Genomic DNA, 25,075 nt, shown 5'->3' with positions numbered 1-25,075 from the left:
ACTGCCAAAGTCATTGAGGTGAGAGACAGCATGCATTCAATGTGCCACAAAACACATCTTCTCAATAGAAGAAAACTCCTTTCTTGCTGTGTCCATTGGCCTGGAACTCTCTTAAGCAGGCTAGGACAGCTGGTCTAGGATAGCTCCAGGGAACTCGGAGATTAGGATGCCAGGGACCCTTTCAGATTAGGATGCTCACCACAGTCACTGTTTTAAAGGGAGTTCTGCAGTACAAACTCAGGTCCTCACCCCTGCAAGATAAGCACTTCACTGACTGAATCATCTCCTCAGGCCGAGAACCATCTAAGGACAGGAGATGGCCAAGTGTCCTGCTTTGACCATTGGTCTGTGGTGGAGTAATTTGTATTTGTTTCTTACCCTCTTGCTTTTATAAGTCTACATTTCTCAGTTTAGCATCAAATGGGCTCTTTCAGGCTGTGTAAAAGACAGACCCATTCCATCAGTGCAAGAACTGTATTTTTGTTTTGTTTTGTTTTTTGAGACAGAGTTTCCCTGTGTAGCTTTGCGCCTTTTCCTGAAACTCACTTGGTAGTCCAGGCTGGCTTCGAACTCATAGAGATCCGCCTGGCTCTGCCTCCCAAGTGCTGGGATTAAAGGCGTGCACCACCACTGCCCTGCAATAAGAAACCTCATACAGTAAATGAATTATTTCTGAGGTGACTGCTATTTTACATATATTCCTTTGGATTTTCATTTAGTATTTGGCTCTCCAGCAAGCTCAGGCCTATAATCCCCGCACCTGGTAGATAGAGGCAGAAGGATCAGAAGTTCTAAACCCTGTCCCACCAACAAGCACCAGTGGTGGAGGCTTGCTTCCCTGTGGTAGAGAGAGGAGGTGAGGACAGGTATAAGTTAGGTGGCAGCGCACAGACCATCTTCTCCATCCAGCCCCATCCCCCGCCCCGCTATAAGAACATGGTGAGGCTCCACTTGGCCGAGCCGTACAGAAATTGTTTTCTGTGTATGTACATGCATGGCTGCACACCCACCCACACGCCAGTCATTTATCCAATTAGGCCTGTAGTATTTTACATGGGGCAAGGCTGGGTGTCAGGTCCCTGTGACAGGCTAGGAAGAGAGTCATCACAGCTGAGTGTTAGCACTCCTTGAATTGTGTCTGGTGTTTTCCATACTAACAGAGCCTCCATGCCTTGGAGAGGTGTTGTCTGATGCCTGTTGCGATCCATGATCAAATTAATCTCTTCCAAATGGCTGCACACCACATCATACACACACAAAACACAACCGTGATGGTGGGGCTTTACTGTTTACACCCACAGTGAGCTGGGGCTATAATAGGCTAAAGGGGAATGGATGCCCCCCCACCCCCATCCCACCCATTCCTGTTCTGGATCTAGAAGCTTGACAGCAAGGTGGTGAGGCCCTTAGCATAAGCAAAATGTACCTTTGCTCCATGGGTGGGAGATTTGGTGAAAGCAATTTTTTTGTTTGTTTGTTTTTGTTTTGTTTTGACTGAAATAGGATCCCATATCACAGCACAAGCCTGCAGATCCTAGCCCAGGCCTGCCTCCAACTTGCTAGGTAGACAAACTTCTAGTTGTGAAGTTCAGAGCCCAGATGGCCACTCAGACCACACTGCCTGCAGTAGTGGCTCTCCCCCCTCACAGGCGCGGACAGGGACCCTGCTGAGATGGTGCCCGTCCCTCTCGAACAGATAGATGTCCAGGTACCAGGGTTCCTCACCCTGGGTAGTGAATTTCTGCCCCATCCATGCTCTTCCCTGCTCCTACTGAGAAACCGGAGAGTCCAGCTTTATGCTGTGAAACCTCCTCATCTTCAGAGACCTGTAAGAGGACCCCCCCCCGCCACTCCCCCCCTTTACTTCTGCTACACGGGCCCTGATTGTTCTCCTCAGTGCTCCTGCCATGGTGTCTGTCTCTGATGCTGGGGCCTGAACTTTCCTCAGAGCCTCAACTATGTGTTGTCTATCTGTCTGTCTGTTCACAGCATTAATAGCTTTTCTTATGAACTCCATACCCTTAATGACCCATCTTAGCGTCCCTCTTGACCAGCCCTGGTCCCTAAGCACTCACTGACCTTTCTGCTTCTGCTTCCTGAAGGTTGGGGTTACAGTCAGCCATGTGGCACCACTCCCCATTTACACAGCGCCTGGGATGTAACTCAAGGCTGCACTCCATCTCTGCACTTTCTGTTTGGGCTTGAAAATACTTTCAGATGCATTAGCTATTGAGAAAGGTGTGACCCTGCTGAACTCAAACCCCTCAGCTTTGTCAGCCTGGAGCCCCGGGAGGGGCCAGGCCATTATCTAGCTCTCCTGCTGGCTCCTTTTTGTGTGGAAGACCTTTGTCTCCTAAAATGAAAACCTTGGCCTTCCGAGAGGCATTCTGTTTGTGGGTAAGGAGTCCTGCCAGGCCATTTGCAAAAGGTTCTGATTCTTGCAGCCACTTCTTGGTGACTTTTATATTGGAGCTTACTTTGCAAGCTAAAATTAGGCCTATGTGAGACCAGATGAAGCCCTTATATTCCGGGCCCAGCTTTCTCCCAAAGGTGGCTGCAGCAGGCTCTGCCGGGTGTGTCTACTTTCCTGATTTAGTGAGAAACACCACAGTAAAGGTTTTTCTGATGACTGTAACCAGTTTGTAGAATTTCCTAGTCAGGTGACAATCTAGGGCTCCTTTTTAGCATCTTTCTCCTTAAAATCTCCATCAGTTTTCAAAATCTTCATATCCCCTCTAGTCTGCCATGCTCCCTGGACCCACCCACTAGCTGACTAGTGATATCCCTTTTCTTTTTCTCATTTTTAAATCTCTCTCTTTCTCTGTCTCTCTCTCTCTCCTTCTGTGTGTGTGTGTGTGTGTGTGTGTGTGTGTGCGCGCGCGCGCGTGCGCGCGCGCACATATGCCATGTCTTATGGAGATCAGAGGACAACACTGGGTATCTGACCTCTCTCTCTCTCTCCATTAAGACAGGGTCTTTTTAATGTTTGCTGCTATGAAATCCAGGCCAGCTGGCCCTCAGCCTTCTGGGAATTCTCCTGTCTGCCTCTCATTTCTCTGTACCCACTGGAATTACAGATACACTGTTCAGAATCACAGGCCTTAGAGTCCGGCTTTTATGTGAATTCTGAAGATCTGAATCCAGATCAATAAGGACTTTACCCATTGAGCCGTTTCCCAAAACCTGTAACATCCCCTTTCTTCAGGAGCTTGCTCTTGGTCACTGCGGCCTTGATCACACAGCACCCTCACTCGATGCTTTCAGCTTACTGTGACTCACAGGATCCCGCTTTCCCCACTGGCCTTTACATCTTTGCAGGCTCCTTGGACACAGGCATCCTCAAATCTTTCTCTGTCAGGAGAGTAGGATGGAGAGAGGGAGCAGCCTTAAACGTGACACAAAAGAAAGGATGACAGAAGGCTGGAAGCCCAGACCAAGGACTACATCCAGGAGACAGAGCACATGTGAGGAAAGCCCACTTCTCCAAGCACAGGAGAAGGCAGGTGCTGTGTAGACAATGCACACAGGCTGAAGACTCTTGTGGCCAAGTGTCTTTCCGAGTGAACGTCTAACCTCTCTCCGCTGTCTAGCCCCTCCCATTTGTGGAGTGTCCTTGGTCCAATTCTTTACGCCTAGAAATCTTAGTGGACGTTCTCTGGACTCGGATCTACACCTGTGACTGTCCTCATGTTTTCTTACTGGAGAAAAAAACCTCACACCCTAATCTCACTTCTGTGTGGTGACTCCAGAGTCCCCATGGCACGGTGCTGCTCCTGGGTCCGGTCTTGCCGAAAGACATACCTCTCCCAAGTGAACCTTGTTACTTTTGGGTGGGCGTGGGGGCAGGGGCTCATGTAGCCCAGGCTGAACTCAAACTCACTGTGTAGTCAATGATCATGACCATTGTACACCACCACACCCAGTGTATACCGTGATGGGGGCTGAACCCAGGGCTTTGTGCATGCAAGGCAAGCACTCTGCCCACTGGAACACATCACAGCTCTGAATTACATGTTGACTTTTATTCTCTCATCTGTCTGTTATTCATCCATCCATCCATCCATCCATCCATCCACTTTTTATCCTCAGTAGTAAAGGCAGTCCAGGTCTCTGAGCACTGAATAGGTCTTCAGGCCCCCAGGACCTGAGATTGGTCTCATCTGCTCAGAGCAGGGTGTCCCACCCTCAGCACTACTGCTATTTTGGAATGAATAATTCCTTATTGATGAGCAGTGTCCTGTGCCTTGTAGGACACGTACTAGGAGATCTGCTCTCTGCCAACTGTAATCTTCCTGCTGTGACAATCACCAAAGTATGGGACTTTGCCTGGAACTAGGCCCCATGTAGGAATGTTATTTTCTACTTTCTGATACACGTGATGGGTCACTTTCTAGGATTTTCAGATTTAACATACACTTCAGATTGGACTGTGGAAAGAGTTTCTTCATGTGGGTTTCTCTGGTTGCTGGGCCACACATACACAATGGGACTCTGTTCTGGAGAGAAGTGACTAATGTTCTCTACCCTCGTGCTTCTACGGCTCTGTACGTGTGGTGTAATGGTGAGCGTGTCCCGGGAGACTGAGTCCCTGTTTCCTCAGGCCGTCTAAAGAGCTCCTTGATTGTCTCTCAGGCTGACTGAGCATGAAAGACACACAAAGTGCTCCAGAGACAGACAGTATGGAAAGTCTCTTCGCCTTCTCTGGAGTTCTCACTCAAGGCTTGAATGTCTAGGGCGTGTCACAACCATTGATTTAGCACTGCTGTACTTCGGGCTAATCATGTGATTTTCAGAAGCGATGCATAGAAGCAGCATCAGAATGTCCTATCAAACCTCCTCCAGCATGGCAATTGTCTTTATTAGTTTTCTATTTCTTTATTATTTTCTGAGGAATATTGGCTTCTTGCTGTTCAGCTTTCCTCTCAAAGGCCATGATGGGAAATTCATTTCAGATCAGTGCACAATTAAGATCTCTAACAAGCAGAGGGTCTCCTGAGCTCTACTGTCCCAGCTTGGTGGGACAGTGGGTGCATTAGGGAGGGTACATGACCAAGAGTCAAAATGGGTATTTAGAGTTTCAATTTCAACATGTTAATAATGGAGTCTCCGTTGAGTGACTTCTTCACTAGATTTCACTGTTTTTGTTTGTCTGTCATTTAAAGAGCTTGGACTAGGACCCAAGGAGATAGTTGAATCAGTAAAGTACTTGCTGTATAAGCATGAGAGCTTGAGTCTGGTCCCCAGCACACACATTCAAAAGTTGGGCATGGTGATGTAAGGTTGTCATTTGAGAGTTGGTGAGGTAGAGACAGATCCCTGGGGCTCACTGGCCAGTCAGCCTAGTCAAGTTGGTGAGCTCCGAGGTTAATAACAGAGCCCATCTCAGAAAACCTGGGAGATAGCATCCTGAGAAAGAAATCCAAGGTTGACTCTGGCCTCCATGCAAACACATGTGTGTGGACCAGCCCACGAGGCACCCCCAACATACAAAGAGGTTGGACTTAGAACTCTTCCAGTTCTAAGTGAAGGATGCACAATTCTAATTAAAGTGATAATGAATTGGGCGTTTTAAAATATAATTAGAGTTGGGGTGGCTTTTTCTAAGGAGAATGGATAGAAGAAGGATATTAAAAATTAGCAGGAGATCTGGCCTGTATCAGATGCCAATTATAACCTTCCCTCCCCACTGTGACAACCACCAAAGTATGAGAGACTTTACCTGGGGTCAGGCTCCCATTTGAGGACTGCTGGTTTCTACTTTCTGATACACGTGGTGTATCTCTCTAGGATGAGCCCTTTCCCCATTCCAGATTCAGCATATACTTCAGATTAGACTGTGGAAACATTTGTATTTATTCTATCAGTGAAATTTCTAAACATTAGATGTAATTGGTGTTGCCATGGTGAACCTGTGTACCCAGGACTGAGTCCTGTTGAGCTCTATCCTTGGCAGGTTCCATCCGATGGGGAGCAACTTCTGTGGAAGCTGTGAGCATCTGGAGGCTGAGGATGGGATGACTGTGTATGCTTCTCTCTGCAGACCTGGGTGGCGGCGGCAGCAGGGGGTGGGGTGGGTGGGGTTCTTCCTGTGCTGTGTGACTTGGGGCAGGCTGTCTCTGAGCTCTAGTCTTTGGATTGTAAAGAGGTGGTTAGCTGCAGACTTGAGATTGCTTGCAAGCTTGGCCGTTAAGTGTCATTTAGGACTTTGGCCAGCAAACATTTCTTTACACTGAAGAGTCAATTTAACTCTCGAAGTCACCATGTAACTGAGGATGACCTAGGGTTTCTCATCATTCTGCTTCTATCTCCAGAGTGCTGAGGTCATGGGCATGTCCATCATGCTGGATTATGTGGCGCTAGGACTCTGTGCACACAGGCAAGGGCTCTACCAACTGAGCAACATTCCACAGGTCCAGAGGGTAAATTACATGGTAAAAGCTCACTGTGCCTGAAACACACACTGAATGCTCTGTGCTGAGTCCTTGATTTCTCCTAGGGAGTCTGGAGTTCTGGGACATTCTAGAGGAGAGGAGTCTATGTAAAGTACAGAAGTAAGATTGCTGGGCACCGAGTCTAATAAGGCCCCTTGTAGAAAGCTTTGGCACATACTATCACAGTGTACAGCAGAAGGAAGCCTGTATGGTATTGCCCAGTGGGAAGGGACTGGAATTGGCAATTTGCTTCTTCTAAACTTAGTTCTATCAGCTTTCCTCTTCTCTCTCTCTCTCTCTCTCTTTCTCTCTCTCTCTCTCTCTTTCTCTCTCTCTCTCTTTCTTCCCCCACCCCCCACAGACCGTTTTCTGCAACAAATATCAGCCATTAGTTATAGCTCTGAATCAGGTCATGGGAGTCTTATTGTGTCAGCCAACAAACATGGGAGTGCTCATGGGACCCCATGATGAAGTGTACTGTCTACTTTTCCTGTTGCTTTGACAGGGGAAATGCAATGGAGGAAGAGTTGATTCTGGCTCACAGTTCAAGGGGATCGTGTCGTCATGCAGGGAAGGCATGACAGCTGCAGGGGTAGGTGATCACACTGCATCCACACTCAGGAAGCACTCAGATTACAGCCACGTTGTCCACTAGTGTGTTTCTGATTACAAAAAGAAACACACACACACACACACACACACACACACACACACACACACACATGAGAAAAGGTCATGGTGAGTGACGTTTAAGCAGGTGATACCATTTCAGCCAGTGTCCCATTGCCTGTGTATTCAACATCTTGGTGTCTGTGCTGGCTGGTTTTAACTGTCAACTTGACATAACCTAGAATCACAGAAAGAGAGCTTCAGTTGAGGAATTATCTAGATCAGGTTTGGCCTGTGGGCGTGTCTGTAGGGGATTGTCCTCATTGTTAACTAAGGTGGGAAGACCCACTCAAATATGGTTGACACTATTTCCTGAGCTGGGTTCTAAACAATGTAAGATCGAGGACAGGTAGCTGAGCATAAGCAGTGGGCAGCACAGTTGCATTGGTTTCTCTCTACTGTTGACTCTGAATGTGATGTAACTAGCTGGGACTAGATCAAATTGGCTTCTTGTTTGGTTATTTCTCAGAGTCAAGGTCTTATATAACCTATTATGGCTTCAAACACTCTATGTAGCTGAGAATGACCTTGGCCTGCTTCTGCCTTCAGAGTGTTGGGATAGTAGGCTTGCATCACCATGTACACTATGCACAGTTTCTGTGGTGCTGAGGACTGAACCTGAGCCTTGTTGGATCAATTCCCAGGACCACTTAGAAAGGACAGAAGTTATTGTCTCTGGATTATGAAAAAATACCACTCCTTACTGTTACAATCTTATTTTTGGAGAATCAACATAGATTAATTTTTGATTTATAGTTCTATACCACTAAGGCATTGTCCTTGTTCACGTAAAACACTCAAAATACAGCTCTCCATCTACAAACATTCATCAGAGTTCAGTCTGCCTATTTGGGTCTGAGTCAACGTGGCATAGTGATGTCACAGAGTGTGGGAGATTTCATTTTTTAAGGGTTGTGTCTTTCATATTTGTTCCTGCTACAAGGCTTCTCTTGTTTTGTGTTTGTCATTTGATGGATTTTAATGTTGTCCTCCTCTCTTTTCCTTCCTTTCTTCCCCTTCCTTCTTCCTTTTCTCTCCCCCTCTCTCTCTGAGGTGTGTGTGTGTGTGTTCATACCTGTATCTGTGTGTTCATTGAAGCTAGAGGTCAATGTCAGTTGTCTTTCTCTATTACTCTCCATCTTATTTTTTGAGACAATGTCTGTCACTCAACCTGGAACTTGCTGTTTTGGCTAGACTGGTTGACCAGCAAGCTCCTGGGATCCTCCTGTTTCAGCCACTATAGCAACTGGGCTTGTGGACACATGCCAGTTTTTACACAGGTCCTGGGGGCCTGGTGTAGCAGGACTTTACCAATGGAACCCTCGCCCCAGCCCATCTTCTTTATGGCTGTATCTCTTCATTTTAGAATGTACACCAGGCACAGGCATTGTCAACTTGGAAACACAACTCAAAGTTTATTTTTCTGTATTCTAGTTTCTACCTTTGGGTTGCCTATAAAGCTCATGCTCAAGGTTACTGAAAGCTGACAATCTGTTGTTGAACTATAATAGGCCTGGAACACACACACACACACACACACACACACACACACACACACACACAAATCAGTTAACACACGCTTCCAACTAACATGATTCGTGTTTGTTGAGAGAGTTGCCTTATTCTGGGAGAAATCTAATAAGGCTATGTAATCAGCTGCTTCAGGTAGGATTGTACCCTTTGAAAAGGAGCTCACAGGGGCTGGAGAGATGGCTCAGTTGTTAAGAACACTTGCTGATCTTTCAGAAGACAGAAGACCTAAGACTGATTCCTAGCACCTACACTGTGGTTTACTACTGCCTGTAACTCCAGTTCCAAAGGGATCTGATGTAGTACACAGACATATTTGCAGGCAAAATACCCATACACATAAAATAAGTTTTTGTTTTGTTGAGATAGGATCTCTCTATACAGTTTTGACTATCTTGGAACTGTATGTAGACCAGACTGGTCTCAAACTCACAGAGATTGGCATGCCTCTGCCTCTCAAGTACTGGGATGAAAGATATGCCACCATACCCAGTCATAAAAGAAGAGAGAGAGAGGAGAGAGACAGAGAGAGAGAGAGAGAGAGAGAGAGAGAGAGAGAGAGAGAGAGAGAGATCAAGTCAGTTCTGAGTAGGGACCTGAGACTTTTATCTACTACAGAATATTCCCTGATATTGTATTTACCCAACCACTGTCCAGGACCATAATATTATTAAAAACACCCTACCTCCTCCTCCTCCTTCCCAACCATTCTCCCTCTCTCCTTCTTCCTCTCTAGCTCTTCCTTTCCCTCCTCCTTTTTCATAATTAGGAAGAAAAGTGGTTTTGTTTTTTGAAGATGAAGAAACAATATTTTGGGACCTTTAATACTGGGAAATTTCTGACTCTTAGTTTTGTGGATATTAACAAATCATGAATCAACCAGGTGTTCTAAAATGTCACCTGCACAGGCTTTTATGGACTGAACTCACTTCTTCTAATGAGTGCTAGCAACCCACAGTAACCAGATTTGCAGCAACCTTGTCTGATGGCAAGGCTTCTGTGTCCACCATGGAAATACGTATCTGTCAGCATACACAGAAGACTCCCATATGGGGGAAGTGGAGCTGCCCTTCAGTCTGGCACTTCCAGTCTTTAGAGGTAATCAGCACCCCTAGTTTCTTGTGTAGCTTCTGTGACATTTTATCTGCATATATGAACTGATTTTTGTACACACACAAGCTTTAATAACCAGTCATCCAGTTGCCTTATTATTTTAGCTTTATAGATCTGTCTTTTTCAAGAAATTAGAGACACAGAATGAATACATGTTAGTTGGTTAAAACACTTCTTTATTCATGAATGCTCCAATGGTTCGTGTTTTGCATTAATGCCATGTGTGGAGATCAGAGGACAATTTCTTCGAGAATCAGTTGTCTTCTCCTACTGAATGTTCTAGGGATTGAACTCATGGCTTGCCAGACCTCTTTCTTCATTGTTTAAGATAGGATCTTACCTTAGGGCCCAAGCCAACCTAGAACTTTCTATATAGCCCAGGCTGGTCTCAGACTCAGAGTTCCTGCTGTGGGTTCCCGAGTGCTGGGGTTACTGGTGGGTCTCACTGTACCTGATTGTTGGGGGGTTGGGGGAGCCCCACACTACCGAGCCACCCCTCAGCCCATTCGGAGATTTGTTGGAGGTATGCTGTCAGCTTTCAGCTTCCTTTCCTTCTGTCTTCAGCTTTGAATGTATTTGGTAGATAGCTTTTGTGAATTGGGCTTTGTGGGTTTTTTTGGCCATTGTATTCTTTCCCTAGTTTCCCATGTTTCTTATTACTTTGGTGTGCTTTCTGTGGGAGAGTGGAAGGGAAGAGAAAAGAAAAAGGTTCTGGTTTTTCATGGTTAACTTTTATTCCCTGAGCAGCAGTGTTAATGATCCTCTAAAGACTTGGTTCAGCTCAAGTGAGTAAATACTTTTTCAGCACCATTTCTTAAGCCAGGTCTTTAAAGCCCACTCAATATGTTTCTCTTCCTCACAGTCCAGTCATTCTGTATAATGTACTGTTGGGGCCAACAAGATGGCTCAGTGGTAACAGCATCTGCCACCAAGAGTGACGACCTGAGTTTGAATCTCAAGGACCAGACAGCGGAAGGAGAGAAAACTGCTGCAGGTTGTCTGGGACCACCACAGACATACACACAGAATACATACGTACAATGAAATAGATTTTCCAAATGTACGGTAGCAGCTTCATGTCAGGGAGGTTCAATGTATGGTGTGGCACCAACAGTGTGAGCCAAGGAAGACAGCCTTCATGCCGTCTAGTCCTATTGCTGATAGCTTTAGCTTTTGGTTTTGGGGAGGGGGCCAGGCAAGCAGAACAGTCACTCCTTCGGGTGACTGATACTAGTCTAACCAATGCTCGTTAGTGTGGTTTCTTCCCTTTGACCCTTTAATCTCCCATGTGATCTTGGTGTCTCCCCTGCATGAAGGAAATTCTATCCCAGGATCTGGAACGCTAAGGAGAACGAGATAGTAAACACGCAGCACCATGGCCCCGTTCTGATACTGTGCCATGGAAGCTGCCAGCCGTACACAATCTGTGAACGACTAAGTGGGTTGGTTACTCTTCTCACGGCTGTGGCCCAATGTCCGACTAAAGCAACTTAAAGAAGGAAGGGTCTTTGGCTTGCAGTGTGAGGTCCTCACCACGGTGGGGAGGTCATGGCAGCAGGGGCGTCAGGCCCCTAGTCACAGAGAATCTATAATCGGGACACAGAGACAAGCACTGGTGCTCAGCTCCCTGTCTCCCTTTCATCCAGTCCAGGACCTCAGCCCATGGGATGCTGCTGCCCACATTTAGGGTGGTCTCCCCATTTCAGTGAACCTTATTTAGAAGCTCCTTCACAGGCCCGCCCAGAGGCTTGTCTTCTAAGTGACTCCACAGCTTGTCAAGGCGACAATATTAACCATCACGGAGGGATACCTATTGGGGCCATGACAGATCATATTCATCAGTGTGCTAGGAGATCTCTGGATAAAGAAATGGAGGGAAGTAGGGGTGAAAATGGAGTTGGACAGGTTGCATTATGGGATAGGAAAGCTAGGACAGGCCCAAGATGGGGACTTGAAGCAAAGACCTGAAAGTGATGGGTCAGTTAGTCAGATCCCTGGGGCAGGTGTTGTGGGCAGAAGCACAAGGCTGGGGTAAAGCCGCAGCGGGGCTGTGTGGCTGGAGAGGAGCGGCCAGGTCCAGCCCGTACAGGAGGAGGGCAGAGTGTGAGGCCCTGTTCCAGCATGAGGACTTTGGTTTTGGGATGGAGTGAGCTGTGTAGAGCGGTCTGGCTGTATGCTGCAAAAGGCTTGTGGAGAAGAGAGGCACCAGCTGCTTAGGAAAGCATCTCAGTAGCTGTTTCTTTTGAGCACCCTGAGTGGAAATGGATCTCTCATCACAGAGTGACATAAGATGTTGTAAAATGATATCAGATGACACAGCAGCTCCAGGGCTGTATTCAGTAATCTCTTCAAGCCTATTCTCTTGTGTGTGTTCTCATATTTATGTATATGTAGTGCATGTATATATGTACGTGTGTTAACGTGTGGTTGTGAGTAAGGATGTAGATATGTGCATGTGTGTGTAGAGATGAGAAGTCAACCTCTGGTGTCATTTCTCAGGTACCATTTCCATTGTTTGAGATAGGGTCTCTCAGTGGCCTGGAGCCTGCCAAATAGGCCAGGCTGGCTGACAAGTGAGCCCCAAGGGTCCTCTGGGCTTCCCTTCCCCAATGCTGAGATTGCAAGAATACATCACCCACCATACCCAGCCTTTTTCAATAGGTGGGTACTGGGCAGTGAACGTGGGTCCTCCTGCTCTCCTTGTGAGCACTTTATCAACTGAGCCATCTCCCCAGCTCTACACAATGTTGACCTATTCTCTTTTTCTTTGAGAATTTCATACAACGTATTTTGATCATATTCTTAAGGATGTGTTAAGCCTCTCCAGTGAAGAATCCTACCACTGATTTTGCAATAGTTAATAATCTTGTTTGAGAGAGCCAGTGTATGGAAGCTATTAGAGATTCTGTTGGAGCGAGTCAGAACATAGAGAATTATTATTATTTTTTTACCCCCTCTTGGTCCCAGCTCTTTTGATTCTCAGATTCCAGAAAGCAAGAGTGGAGAGCCTGCCTCTGATGGTGGGTGATGGAGAGGTGGCTCTCCAGGGTGGGCTGGTTCCCCAGCTGTGGGGGAGGTGTTTGCTAGTCGTCTGAGTGATCGAGACAGTCTAATTAAACTGGGATTGATTTATTATCAGAGTTCTACTGCTCACATAATTTAACAACTCTGAGGTGTTGCGGGGCCTGGGGTATTGCTAAAGAGTGCTAAGGCTCCAGATAATTATTGCCTGACTTTGGAGAGGATGACAGATGGGTTCTCATTGTCTCTGCCAATCTCACTGGCAATTGAAGCTGGAGTCTTTGTTGGGTGTTGTGTAGGGGGTCTTGCTGCTGGTCCTTGGCTGCCTTGCTGGCCCACTCCCTTCTACATTTCCAAGGCCCCTTGTCTCTGCTTTGCAGACACCCCCCTCCAAGCCCCTGCTTACTCAGCTGCAGGTCTGCCTTCAGCTTGGCCTTAACAATGGGTCTCCTGGGTCCCTTACATTTTCCAGCTGCCTTTCTGTTTGAATTTATTTCCAGTCAACATGGTTCTTGGTCTGGTTTGACTTAGTTAAAAAAAAAAAAAAATCTGGTCTTTTAACCAGGTCTGTACAAATATTTATTTAAGACTTACATTGTGTGCCTGCTTCTAGGGTGGAGCTCTAGTGAGTCCTTCAACATAAATGACAGTTTGCCTTAGGACAGACAAACTCTGTCGGGCAAGGAGTGATGTTCTGCCAGTGTTCTGTCGCCTGGCTTATGTGGCCCACAGTCACACTCCTGGGATCTCTGAACCATTAGCAACCTGCTCATGTAGACCACAGGCCCCAGAAAGCTGCATGTAATAATGGTATATATAACCATGTACTTTCCTATCAGATCAAAGCACTTGAAAGCAATGCCTTCTAGTCTAGATATATGTTGGAACTCTCCTGCTAGTTCATTTTAGACCTTTGCTTATCTTTATATGATACAATTTTCCCAAATAAAATATATATTCTAATTTGAATGGTTACTTATGATGGCTGTAGAAAACACAAAAAAGTAGGAAAAACCTCAATGTATGATACAGTTTTTCCCCAAATAAAATATATATTCTAATTTGAATGGCTACTGATGATGGCTGTAGAAAATGTTAAAAAAAAACAAAAAACAAAAAACAAAAAAAGCAAGAAAAACAGACCTCAAATATTCCTGTCCTTCAAAGGTTGGCCACTATTATCATTTGAGTGGAACAACAGACGAAGTGACTCCACCCAAGTCCACCTTGGTGAACCAATGAATTGGTTTGTGGTAATTTCGGAGAGCATGCGTAACTCACAGGCCACTATACCCCTTAAAGTCTGCCCCAGCATGGGTGAATACTTAGAAAAGTGTCACGTTTAGTTCCTATTCCCTTCAGCTCCCTGGCCCTACCTTGGTAAGAGCAGTCCTCGTAAGCAAGCCCTGCTCCACAGCTGCTGGCATAGGCCTTTCATGAGCCTTCAGGGTGCAGTCCAACTGAGGCTGACATGGCCCATGTGTGTTCTTCACTACTGAGTCTAGTTCCTACCTTACAGGCAGCATCTTGGCTCCATGGTGACTTTGGGCTGTGTTGACTCATGCATGCATGGAGCACCTCAGACCTCTTCTCTGCCTTCATTGGTCACCCTGGGACAGGCCTGTCCTCCAAACACAACTCATTCTTGCATGAGTGATCTTGGCAATGCCTCAATGAAAACCCTCCAGTTTGGTGGTTGGGGAGATGGCTCACGTGGTCAAGCACCAACTCCACAAGCAATAGGAACTAAACTTGATCCCTAGAACCGGAAGAAGAAAGTTGGGTTATTGTAATCTCAGTGCTGGGGGGGCAGAGACAGGAAATCCCTAGGACTTGCTGACCAGTCAACCTAGCCTCTTTGGCAAGTTTCAGACCAATGAGAGACCTTGTATTGTGGGTCTAGTGGCAGCAGTGGAGGCAGAAGCAGGTAGATCTGAGTTTGAGGCCAGCCTGGTCTCCAGAGTGAGTTCCAGGACAGCCAGGGAAACAGACAGAGAAACCTTGTCTCAAAAATCAAAATCAGCCAGCCAACCAACCTAACAAATAAAGAAAAAATTAGATGGACAGCTCTTTAGGAATAACACTAGGGTTTTATCTCCAGTCTCCACACACATATACTCAGATACCTACACACATATAAGGAGAGAGAGAGAGAGAGAGAGAGAGAGAGAGAGAGAGAGAGAGAGAGAGAGAGAGAACCCTTAGTGTGATTTTCTTTATATGGAAACAGAGCTATCTACCCACTTCTATTGAATTAATTCTTATCCTGGATTCAGTATATGCCATGATTCAGTTATGGGCCAAAGAAAATGAACTTATTACTTGAGACTCTTGAAAATTCCATGGAGGCTACCGAGCTCTTCCATGTAGGTCTTGGGCTGATGACCCTTTACAGTTGTTTAGCAACAAGAACTGAGAGCTGGCCACAGTGGGAAGCTGCTAGGCTGAGGCTCTGTGGAGGACCCTTCAGAGGACTCTCGACTCTCCATGCAATTTTGGCTTTTTGCTCTTTGCATGTTATCAAGGAATTAGATGAAGGTGATTCTTAAGTAAATAACACATCTCTCTGAAGGATGAGAGTTCACTAGGACCCCACTGGCTCACAGTGCCCTGAATGGTATTAATTCAGGGCATGAATAATATTAATATTCGATATTTGCTATCCATTATCTGTCCACCTGGCAGGCTTAACTCACTTTCCAGTGTAGTTCTGAGAGCGAAACATGGCATTGGACTCCATGGAGTCAGAGAAGGACTATCTCCTGTGTATGTTTATATGTGTGTGTGTGTACATTTGTGTATATGCTTGTATTTGCATATACCTGCACATATGTGTGTACATATTTATACAAACACAAGTACGTGGATAGGCCAGAAAATAACTTTTGATGGTGTACCACCTTTTTTTAAAAAAAATATTTGTATTATTTCTCTTTCCTGTAGGTGTGTATATGTTTATCTGGCCCAAAGAGGCCAGAAGAGGGTGTCAGATTGCCTGGAGCTAGGAATAACAGGGGACTGTGAATCACCTGACATGGGTGTTAGGAAATAAATTCTGGTCCTTTGAAAAAACTGCAAGCGGTTTTAATTATTCCCAGCCTTGTTTTTTGAGTCAGTCTCTTACTGGCGTAGAGGTTACCAAGCAGTCTGGGCTGGCCTGACATGGAGCCCCAGGGATCCACCCATCTCCACCTCCCCAGGGCTAGGGTTACAAGGGCATTACCATGCCTGACTTTTTTACTTGGGTGCAAAGGGCCACAGTCATGCTCTCATGCTTGTAAAGCAAGCATTTACTCTACTGAGCCCTCTCCCCAGCCAATGGCATTTGTTCAATTACAGATCTGATGTGAGGTTCTTCATATTTCTCACGGCAATAACTCGGGCATCTACTCTTTTGAAATCTGGGGCTCTCCATGTAAAGACCTGGTATCACCAAAGGACTCAAGTGCAGACATTTTGAAGTCACAGTTTAATGTCTGCCAAGCAGGCGGCCTTCTGGGGCACACGATGGGGAGGGGCTTTTTAACTGGGCATGCCCATTGTACCAAGGGGTGAGAGCAGATGGATTCTGAGTAGAAATCCAGCCAGGACTGATAGTGCGGGCCTGTCTTCCTAGCAACTGAGGAAGCTGAGGCAGGAGGATTGAGGTTTCAGCTTCTCTGAAAATGTAGTTCCCAGCTCTCTGCTTCAGCCTGTCGGTTTTCAGAGGCACAGAAGCTGTGTGATTGACAGGTGCTTACCTGTTTGTTTGTTTTCCCTGAAGTTGGCCCTTGGATGCTTCAGAACACGGTGGGAGGGGGGCATGATACAGGGAGAATTTGAAAATCATTTCTTTTTCTTCTTTTTGAATTCTTAAACTTTTAGACATTGATTTTTAAAATTTTATTCTCTTGGAATTCCCCACCACCACCCCTGCTGACATCTAAAAGGTTGTATCCAGTGTGCTGATGAGCTCACAAGTGAACCACGTCACCCATGAGGCTGTCAAATCTGAACGGTGTTTTCTTTCTTTCTAGCTGTCTCCGTCATGAGGTACAGCGCCTCTGCCTTTGGGTTTGCAGTAAGTAACCTGAAATGTCTTCACCATCATGAAGTTTCTGCACACTTTCCCCGATCCTGAGAATCTCACCCAGTTGTTAAAGAGATGGGTGCTTATGCTTAGCAGATAAGAGATGAGCATGGGCAGCACAACTTTAGGGAAAACCACTTCCATGAAAATGACAGCATAATAGAATTAAACAGCGTCAATATGGGATAGTTCCCACATATACATCCAGGGTGCACATATTCTGAGAAGGGATTGAGAGGATGTTTTGGGAGGCTTACCTCTTTGTGCCCTTCCAGGTTGCATGTGGTCCTGGCATACTGGGGTAGTGCATATTGCTAGTGTAGACAGAGACATTGGGAGCTGAGATGGATCAGGGCTGCTCACACTAGAAGTTAGTCTACCTGTAGCCCTGCTAAGGGGAGCTGAGTTTTCTGCCTGGCTCCTGGTGGAAATAGGTCAACACAGGCAGGTATGTTGCAAAATTGAGTGACATCTCTTCATGGCCCTTAAAGAGAAGGCCGGTGCTGGTACAGTCCCGAGAATTGAGGTGTGTGATGACTAAGCAAGCTCCTTCCCTCCTGTGGCACAAACATAGGGCATCCCATACTGGGACCCAGACCACATCTGCCCTTTGTTGTAAGAACTTATTGCTTGGAAAGTATTGCTTTGAGGGTGTTGCAAATTCTTTTAAGAGTCTTAGGAAGGATGCAGACTGTCCAGAAAATTACACATGCACACACTGGTACCCAGAACACAAACAACATGTACACAACCCAGAAATAAATACTATTCTATATCTATATCTATATCTATATCTATCTATCTACATATGCAATATATGAACACAACCAGACATATACAGCACATACAAAGAGTGATATAGAAACACACACAGCATAGACACTTATCCAGAAGTAAATATACAACATAGCCACACAACATATACATACTCAAAAACACCCCTCTCTCTCTCTCACACACACACACACACACACACATTCCCTCAAAAGCATGGAGCTTTCTATACAATATCAAACTGTTGGTAGACTTCCTGAACCTATAAATAAAATAGTTTCAGTGAGAGTCAGCATGAGAATTTGCCCCCAAGTTTTTTTTATTTACTATGTATAAGAAAATGCCAAGCTTTGTGCAGTGGCAGTATCGTAGCCAATGAGGTTTATCTGAGGCGCGATAATTGCTAATTGAAAAAAAAGAAAAGAAAAGAAAATGCCAATGCCATCTTGCCTGTTGTAGGAAAAACAGTTTTATGTACTTCAGAAAATTGTATCTCCTATCCCATATCTCCAGAGTGCCAGGACCCCAGGGCTCTGAGAATAGAGCCAACTATACAAGGGCCACAGCCCTGCTACCAGGGCAGTAGGTAATGCTCAGGGTTCCACCATAAAGTTCAAAGTGGCTGCAAGAAGCATGCAGAAATATGTATACTCCAAGATGCTCGTTCCAACTCTCTGGGTCATTGTGCAGTTGCCCTGTGTGTTCATGGTTGTGTCTTGCTGACTCTGGAGAACCACTAATGTCCTGTCTCCTTCTTTAGTTTGATGCCATTCTGGATGTGCTGTCCTCGGCCATTGTCCTCTGGCGTTACAGCAACGCGGCCGCCGTGCACTCTGCTCACAGGGAGTATATGTAAGTGGATTCTTCTTCCAGATTGGAGGATCCTTAAATGAAAGGCTTGCCTTCAGTCTTTGTCCTCATGTTGAGAAGAGGGTGCAAGTTGCCTTTGATGTTAGCTAGTGCACTGTCAGTCATGAGCAGGTCTTCACAGGGACATGTAACCTTTATAATTTGTTCAGTTCTCTGATCTGAAGTCTGGAGTGAATATTTTCTTGTCTGTCCCTCTGTTCAGTCATTCACCTACTTGTCCATCTGTCCTCCCATCCTCTCATCTATCCATTCTCCCATCCATCCATCCACCCATCCATTTATCCATGCATCCATCCATCCGTCCATTTAGCTAACCACCCACCAACCTTCCTATCTACTCATTTACCACCTTCCCTTCCCCCTCTGTCCTCTTTTCTTCCCTCCTCCCTTCCTCCCCTGTTCCCTTTCTCCCCATTCTCTCTCCTTAGTATCTTCATTTTATCTCAGGGTCTCACAAATGCTAGACCAGTCCTCTACTACCATGCTGTATCTCCAGCTTTTGCAAGTCACATTTGTTGTTATTTTGTCTGTTATATTTTTCTTTAATTAATAATTCAATATCTAATCCATTAATATTGATCTAAGTTTTTTTCAAGACAGGGTTTCTCTATGTAGCCCTGGCTGTCCTGGAACTCACTCTGTAGACCAGGCTAGCCTTGAGCTCACAGAGATCTGCCTGCCTTTGCCTGCCTCTGCCTCCTGAGTATTGGCATTAAAGGCTTGTGCCACCACCCAGTTTCACAAAGCAAATTTTTGTTTGTTTGTTTATTTTGTTTTGTTAAGTCTACAGTACCTGGTATTCCCACGTCTCTCATCCAAGTACTAACCAGACCTGACCCTGCTTAGCTACCAAGATTAGACAAGACTGGTACATTCAAGCTGATATGGCCATTGATCTTTTAAATAACCTGATGTAAGACTTACCTATGCACATAAAACTTTCACAAACTCACATAGAATTTCACGCTTTGAGCACCACTACTTGCTAGCTATGGGACTGCACTAGACTGCAGCCCTTCATTTGGTAAAGTCGAAAAGGAAGCACTCCTCCTCCACAGGATTTTCTGTCAGGGACCAGCTCTGACCTGTCAAAGGGTTCTTGGTGGGGGAGGAGTGAGGAATGAAGAAGTATTAAATAGAAATATAGGCCTAGACAAAGAGAAAGACAGGAACATGGGATAGATACCTTTGGTAGGGCTCTGAGTCAATACCCAGTTGCTCAGAGTTTAATCATGATGGGCTTTTTATACGTCAGCAAGGGGAGAAGCAAAGGAACTCCCCCTTTCAAGGTTGAGGTATAAAGTACCAAGTGTAGACCCTTCAAAGCACCTGGTATCCACTCCTTTGGCCAAATCATCCTGTTATGCAGCCCTGCTGGGCAAAGCAAGCTCAGACTTTCTGACCTTGAGTAAGGCCTTGCTTACTAGGGAACCTCTGTGGGCCCCCACAATTTTCATGATGGACACATATGTTCCTACACACATATACATACATACATACATACATACGTACGTACGTACGTACGTACATACATACATACATGTAATTATGCACACATATGTTTGTATATGTTTGTGTGCCCGTATATCAGCACATGCAGGGTTCTTCCTGGCCTCTGTAGGTTTTGGATGGTTGAACACCAATTAACAAATGCTCCTCTGTGTGGTTCTAATGGTGCCAGAGAGAAGGTATCAGTGAGTTAGTATCAAATCACAAGCAAACACGAAAAGGCAGTGGTATCTCTTCGGTGTCAGGGAATTCAGGCAGTAATCGATTTGAGGTTGAATATGTTGAAATGCAGAAACTCCTGACAGATGACAGCACACAGATTCACTAGTGACAGCAAGAAGACAGACCAGGGAGTTGGAGGGATGGCCCAGTTGTTACAACACATGCTATTCTTGCAGCTGACCTGAACTTTAGGCAACTCACGACCCCTGTAACTCCAGCTTCTCAAAAATCCAAACACTCTTCTGGCTCCATTGGGACCTGCATTCATGTGCATGTACCCCCACACAGACACAGACAAATGCACATTATTAAAAAATAATAACATACACTGCACGGTGGTGGCACATGCCTTAAATTCCAGCACTTGGGGGGCAAAGGCAAGCAGATCTCTGAGAGTTCAAGCCTAGCCTGGTCTACAGAGTGAGTTCCAGGACAGCCAAGGCTGTTACACAGAGAAACCCTGCCTCAAAAAAAAAAAAAAACAAATAAATAAAATAATAAAACACAGCTCTTAAAAAATATTGATAAAAAGGAAAGAACAATACCAAAAAACCCCAAACCCAAACTTCTACACATGTGAAATATTTAGTTTGATGTGCATATCTCCTTTAACAAATGTGAAGTACCAGATTTGTGATATCAAATATGATACCATTTGGATAAAGTTAATTTTGAAAATAAGTTAATCTTTTGGAAAAAATTTTAAGAAAAAGATAGTAGAAATTTTAATTTTACTAAATTTCAAATGACGATTCTGCAACATGAGAGACACTAATGTACTCACCCAATTTATTTGTAGGAGTCTGAGGATTTCAACAAAACTCCCATGAAGAAGTCAAGAGAGCTTCTCTGTCCGTGTCAGAGCTAGGCACCATTTACAGTAACATGCAGCCCTGGGTTCTCCAGGTGTGCTACCCAGTTTGCCTTTACTGCCTTACTTTAACTTGATATGGAGATGATGTGTAAGGGTAAAATACACCCCAGAGAGCGAGAAGAAGATTGTCTATAGTTTCTTAATTGAAAAACATATGATGTGTTATAGGGAAGGCCGAGAGTAATGTGTTCACCATGTGAGCATGGAGACCTGAGTTCAATCCCCAGAACTACACACACATACACACACCACACAGACATACACACATACCACCACCACTACCACCATCTCATACACACACACACACACACACACACACCACAGACACACATACACACACACACCACCACCACACACACATGCATACATACCACACACACATGTATACATACACACATACAATCTCAGTGTGATGGTGCATTTGTAATGTGAATTTGGGGCTCACTGACCAATCTGCCTACCATACTTGGTCAGTTCCAGGCCAGTGAGAGACCCTGCCTCAAATAAAATGGAGATGGTGGCTGAAGAATAAAACCCAAGGTTGTCCTATGACTTCCACACATTTGCATACATGTGTATCCCCTTACATATGTGCACACACATGCACACAAATATTGTGTGCTAATATAAGGATATTTTATTCATAGTTGGCTAAACTATTAAATTATTTCTTGCTTTTGTGTTCCTTAAAATGCATCCTTTGGAAATTCAGATTTTTATGTGGGCCTTGAATTTAATTTTGTCTGGAAGTATAAAGAGAAAGTGTTGTGCTCTATTTCCCTCTATTTTAGAGTTGATAATTCCAAGTTTGATCTATGTCTCCAAAAGAAGTTGAGTTCTGGTTTCTAATTTTTTTTTTTTTAATCTTCCTTCCTTTCTGTTAAAATGCTTTTTGTAAATACTTAGTCACAAAGCTAGAAATTCTTGTGGCTTTTCTGTGGGCTCAGAATCTCTGTGAACATTCACCAGGTGCCCTGCAGTTTCCCCAGGCCAGGCTGGATAAGAAGTCTCTTTGATTTTATTGTTTTCAGTTTTATTTTATTTGTGTGTATGTGTGTTCATGCATGTGCAAATGCATACATACATACAGGTGTGTATGTGTGTGTGCGCACGCGTGTGCTTGCATATACATGTAAAGGGTAGAGGTCATCCTCAGGTGTCATCTGTTATAATTTGTAGGCCTATTCATGTTCTTATACTTTCCCCTCCTAATAAAACTCTTATAATGGGTTCCATTGTACCTAGTGTTCTTTCGCCCAGTAAATAGTGCTGCAGACAAATAACACCATCCACCTTGTTTTTTGAGACAGGGTCTCCATTTTCTAAAATTTAAAAACTTTCATTTATTTTTTGAGATTATAATATAGTTACGTTAGTACCTCCCCCACATTTCCTCCCTCCAAACCCTCTCATAGCTCACCTATTATGCTAAAATGGCTGGCCAGTGAGCCTCGGGGATTTACCTAGCACCACCTCACTGGTGCTGGGATTATAGATGTGGACTAGCACATTTGACTTTTTAAAGGAGGGTTCTGGGGATGGAAATCAGGTCCTTAGACTTGTATGGTAAGCAGTTTCCCAGCTGAGCTGTCTTACCAGCTCTGGTTTCACTGTTTTTAAAGATCCCCAAATAGATGCATTAAAAACTGTGTTTGTTACCCACAATGCAACAGTGAAGGGGCTGCTTTGTGATCTTTGGGTGACTGTTCATTGGATCATGATCATGAGTTCATGTGGAGATTTCTAATCTGAGGATTAAAAGATACTTATAATCCCCCATATCACCAGCTTTAGTTAACATTTTAATCTCTGGTTAAAAATTCATGAGCTCACAGCCGGCTGGGAATATATTTGCATATTAATGAGCATAAACAAGCATTGAGGAATACAGTTAGAAAAACCATTGGCTTTCAGTTAGTTTCTAGAGAGTAATGTCAGAGGGAGCTGAGACATAGCCAACTGGCTTTTATGAAAGGCCAGTTCTCTTACTTTTCTGATTTAAAATCAGCCTCAGAGTGAGTCTCGGGTTTGAAATGGCCAGTGTAGTAGGTGGGTACCCTCCCACACTTGGCCACGTGGAAATGGAGTGTGTGATGCTTCTGCCTCCCCACAGGGTGCGACCTCTGTAGTTTCCTTTCACTGAATAAAATAAAAAAAAAATTTAAAAAAGCTTTTACAAAACTCACGTAGCTTAAAATTTATTTTTTGTACATATGTTCATACAAGTGTACATGGATGTGCTTACCTGTGTGTGAAAGCCAGCAGATAGCTTTGGATGTCATTCTTTGGGAGCCATCCACCTTGTTATTTTTAGACAGGGAACCTCACTGGCCTGGAGCTCACCAAGTAGACTCAACTAGCTGAGCACCGAGCCCCGGGAATCTGCCTGTCTCTACCTCCCAGCTCTGGGATTGCAAGCGGACCTCCACACCTCGTCTGTTTTTAAAGAAAGCATTCTACAGATTGAACTTTTGTCCTCTCAGGCTCCTGCGACTCTCATTTTACCCAGTGAGCCCTCTCCCCGGCCTTCAAATGGGCCACTTTTAAGTGTGCATAGTTTGATAGTCTTAAGCATATTCATGCTGTTGTGAACCAGTCTTGTCTTCCTGCAAAACTGCATTGGTCTTAGCCAAAAGGGTAAGAACTAAGTCTCCTCACAAGAGAGACAGTCGATATCTGTGAAATATTACCATTTCTTTTTCCCTAGGTCTCAGTAACACCAGTTTACCTTCTGTTTCCATGACTCTAACCATGTTATATAACTCACAGATGTGGTGTTGTGTGAGCTGGTGAGAGCCGTTGCAGTTTCTGACAGGGGCATGGCCAACTTACAGGTGACTAAACCACCGTGATGAGTACTGTCAATGTGAAAAGCTGTCAGATCACCAGAGAGATGGCCTCTGAACCTGTCTGTGAGAGAACGGATCTAGTTAGCTGAGATGGACATTCCCACCTGGAATGGGTAGCACCATCCCATAATCTGGACTGCAGGCTGAGAACCAGTGTCTATTGCTCTCTGCTTCTGTAGGGTGGACATACATCACCAACTGCCTTCCTGTCCTCCATTATGGCTTTCCCACCACGGTGGGCAGTACTGCCCCACTGTGGACCAAAAGAAGCCTTCCTTCCTCAAGTGCCTTGTCATGGATTGCGTCCCTGCAATGGGGAAAGTGACTAACAGACTACCAAAGAAAATTCCTGCCCCTCCCCAGCACCAGTTAACATATATATACCCCACAAGGGGCAAGGCCCCATGAACCATCCCCATCTCCATTACAGAGAATTAATGGCCCTGTATAGTGCAGGCTTCCTTCCTGCACAGTGTCAAAGCTACTGAGAGTTTGAGAGGGTGACATGTCACACCCGTGTGTGCTGTGTGTGTGTGTGTGTGTGTGTGTGTGTGTACCATGTATGTGCCTGGTACTCTTGGAGGTCAGAAGATGTGGGAGTCCAGCTGAGAGACTCTTGAGGGGTCTCTTGAGGAGTGAGGCATAAGAGATATTAGATAGAAGGACAGCGGAGAGAGAAACAGATAGAAACACAGGACAGCCTCGGGAGGGCCTGGATCAATATCAACCAACCCCATCTGTCTCTTCTAAAGGGCCTTTTATAGGAATGTCAAGGGGTGGAGCAAAAGACCTCCCCCTAGCACAGCCAAGTGCAAACCCTTCCAATAACCTGGTAACCAAGGACATGGTCAAGCAATCCGCTAATGCAGCCCTGCTGGGTAAAGCAAGCTCAGATCTCACTAGGAAACCCCTGTGGGCCTCCACAAGAAAGCATCAGACCTTCTGGAACTGGAGTTCAAGGTTGTTGTGATCTGCTGTGTGTGTGCTGGGAATCAAACCCAGGTCCTCTGGAAGAGCATTCAAGGGACATGTGACCCCTAGAGGACAGAGTTCTACAACATGGAGGTTCTGTCACTGGCCTTACTCAGCATATGCTCTCCAGGCTCATCCATCTTGCAGAGTATCACAGTTTCCTTCTTTTTAC

At 45.1% G+C, this 25,075-nt stretch overlaps 1 protein-coding gene and 1 non-coding gene across 2 annotated transcripts in view; both read left to right on the top strand.

Annotated features, from left to right (window-relative positions):
• The window catches only part of Tmem163 (transmembrane protein 163), a 174,270-nt gene that overhangs the window by 89,319 nt on the left and 59,876 nt on the right, over window positions 1-25,075 (top strand). Inside the window, exons 3-4 of the mRNA XM_036202745.1 lie at window positions 16,781-16,824; window positions 18,368-18,459. Of these exons, the coding sequence (XP_036058638.1) occupies window positions 16,781-16,824; window positions 18,368-18,459 (136 nt within the window). The remainder of the gene's footprint in view (window positions 1-16,780; window positions 16,825-18,367; window positions 18,460-25,075) is intronic.
• On the top strand, window positions 17,954-18,098 carry LOC118593600. The gene has a single exon (XR_004946268.1). It is a non-coding gene; the product is annotated as a U4 spliceosomal RNA (small nuclear RNA).

Source organism: Onychomys torridus, chromosome 11 (assembly GCF_903995425.1).
Source record: "Onychomys torridus chromosome 11, mOncTor1.1, whole genome shotgun sequence".
Lineage (NCBI taxonomy): Eukaryota > Metazoa > Chordata > Mammalia > Rodentia > Cricetidae > Onychomys > Onychomys torridus.
Note: the sequence above shows the minus strand (reverse complement) of the source record. Positions and strands in the feature narration are given on the sequence as shown.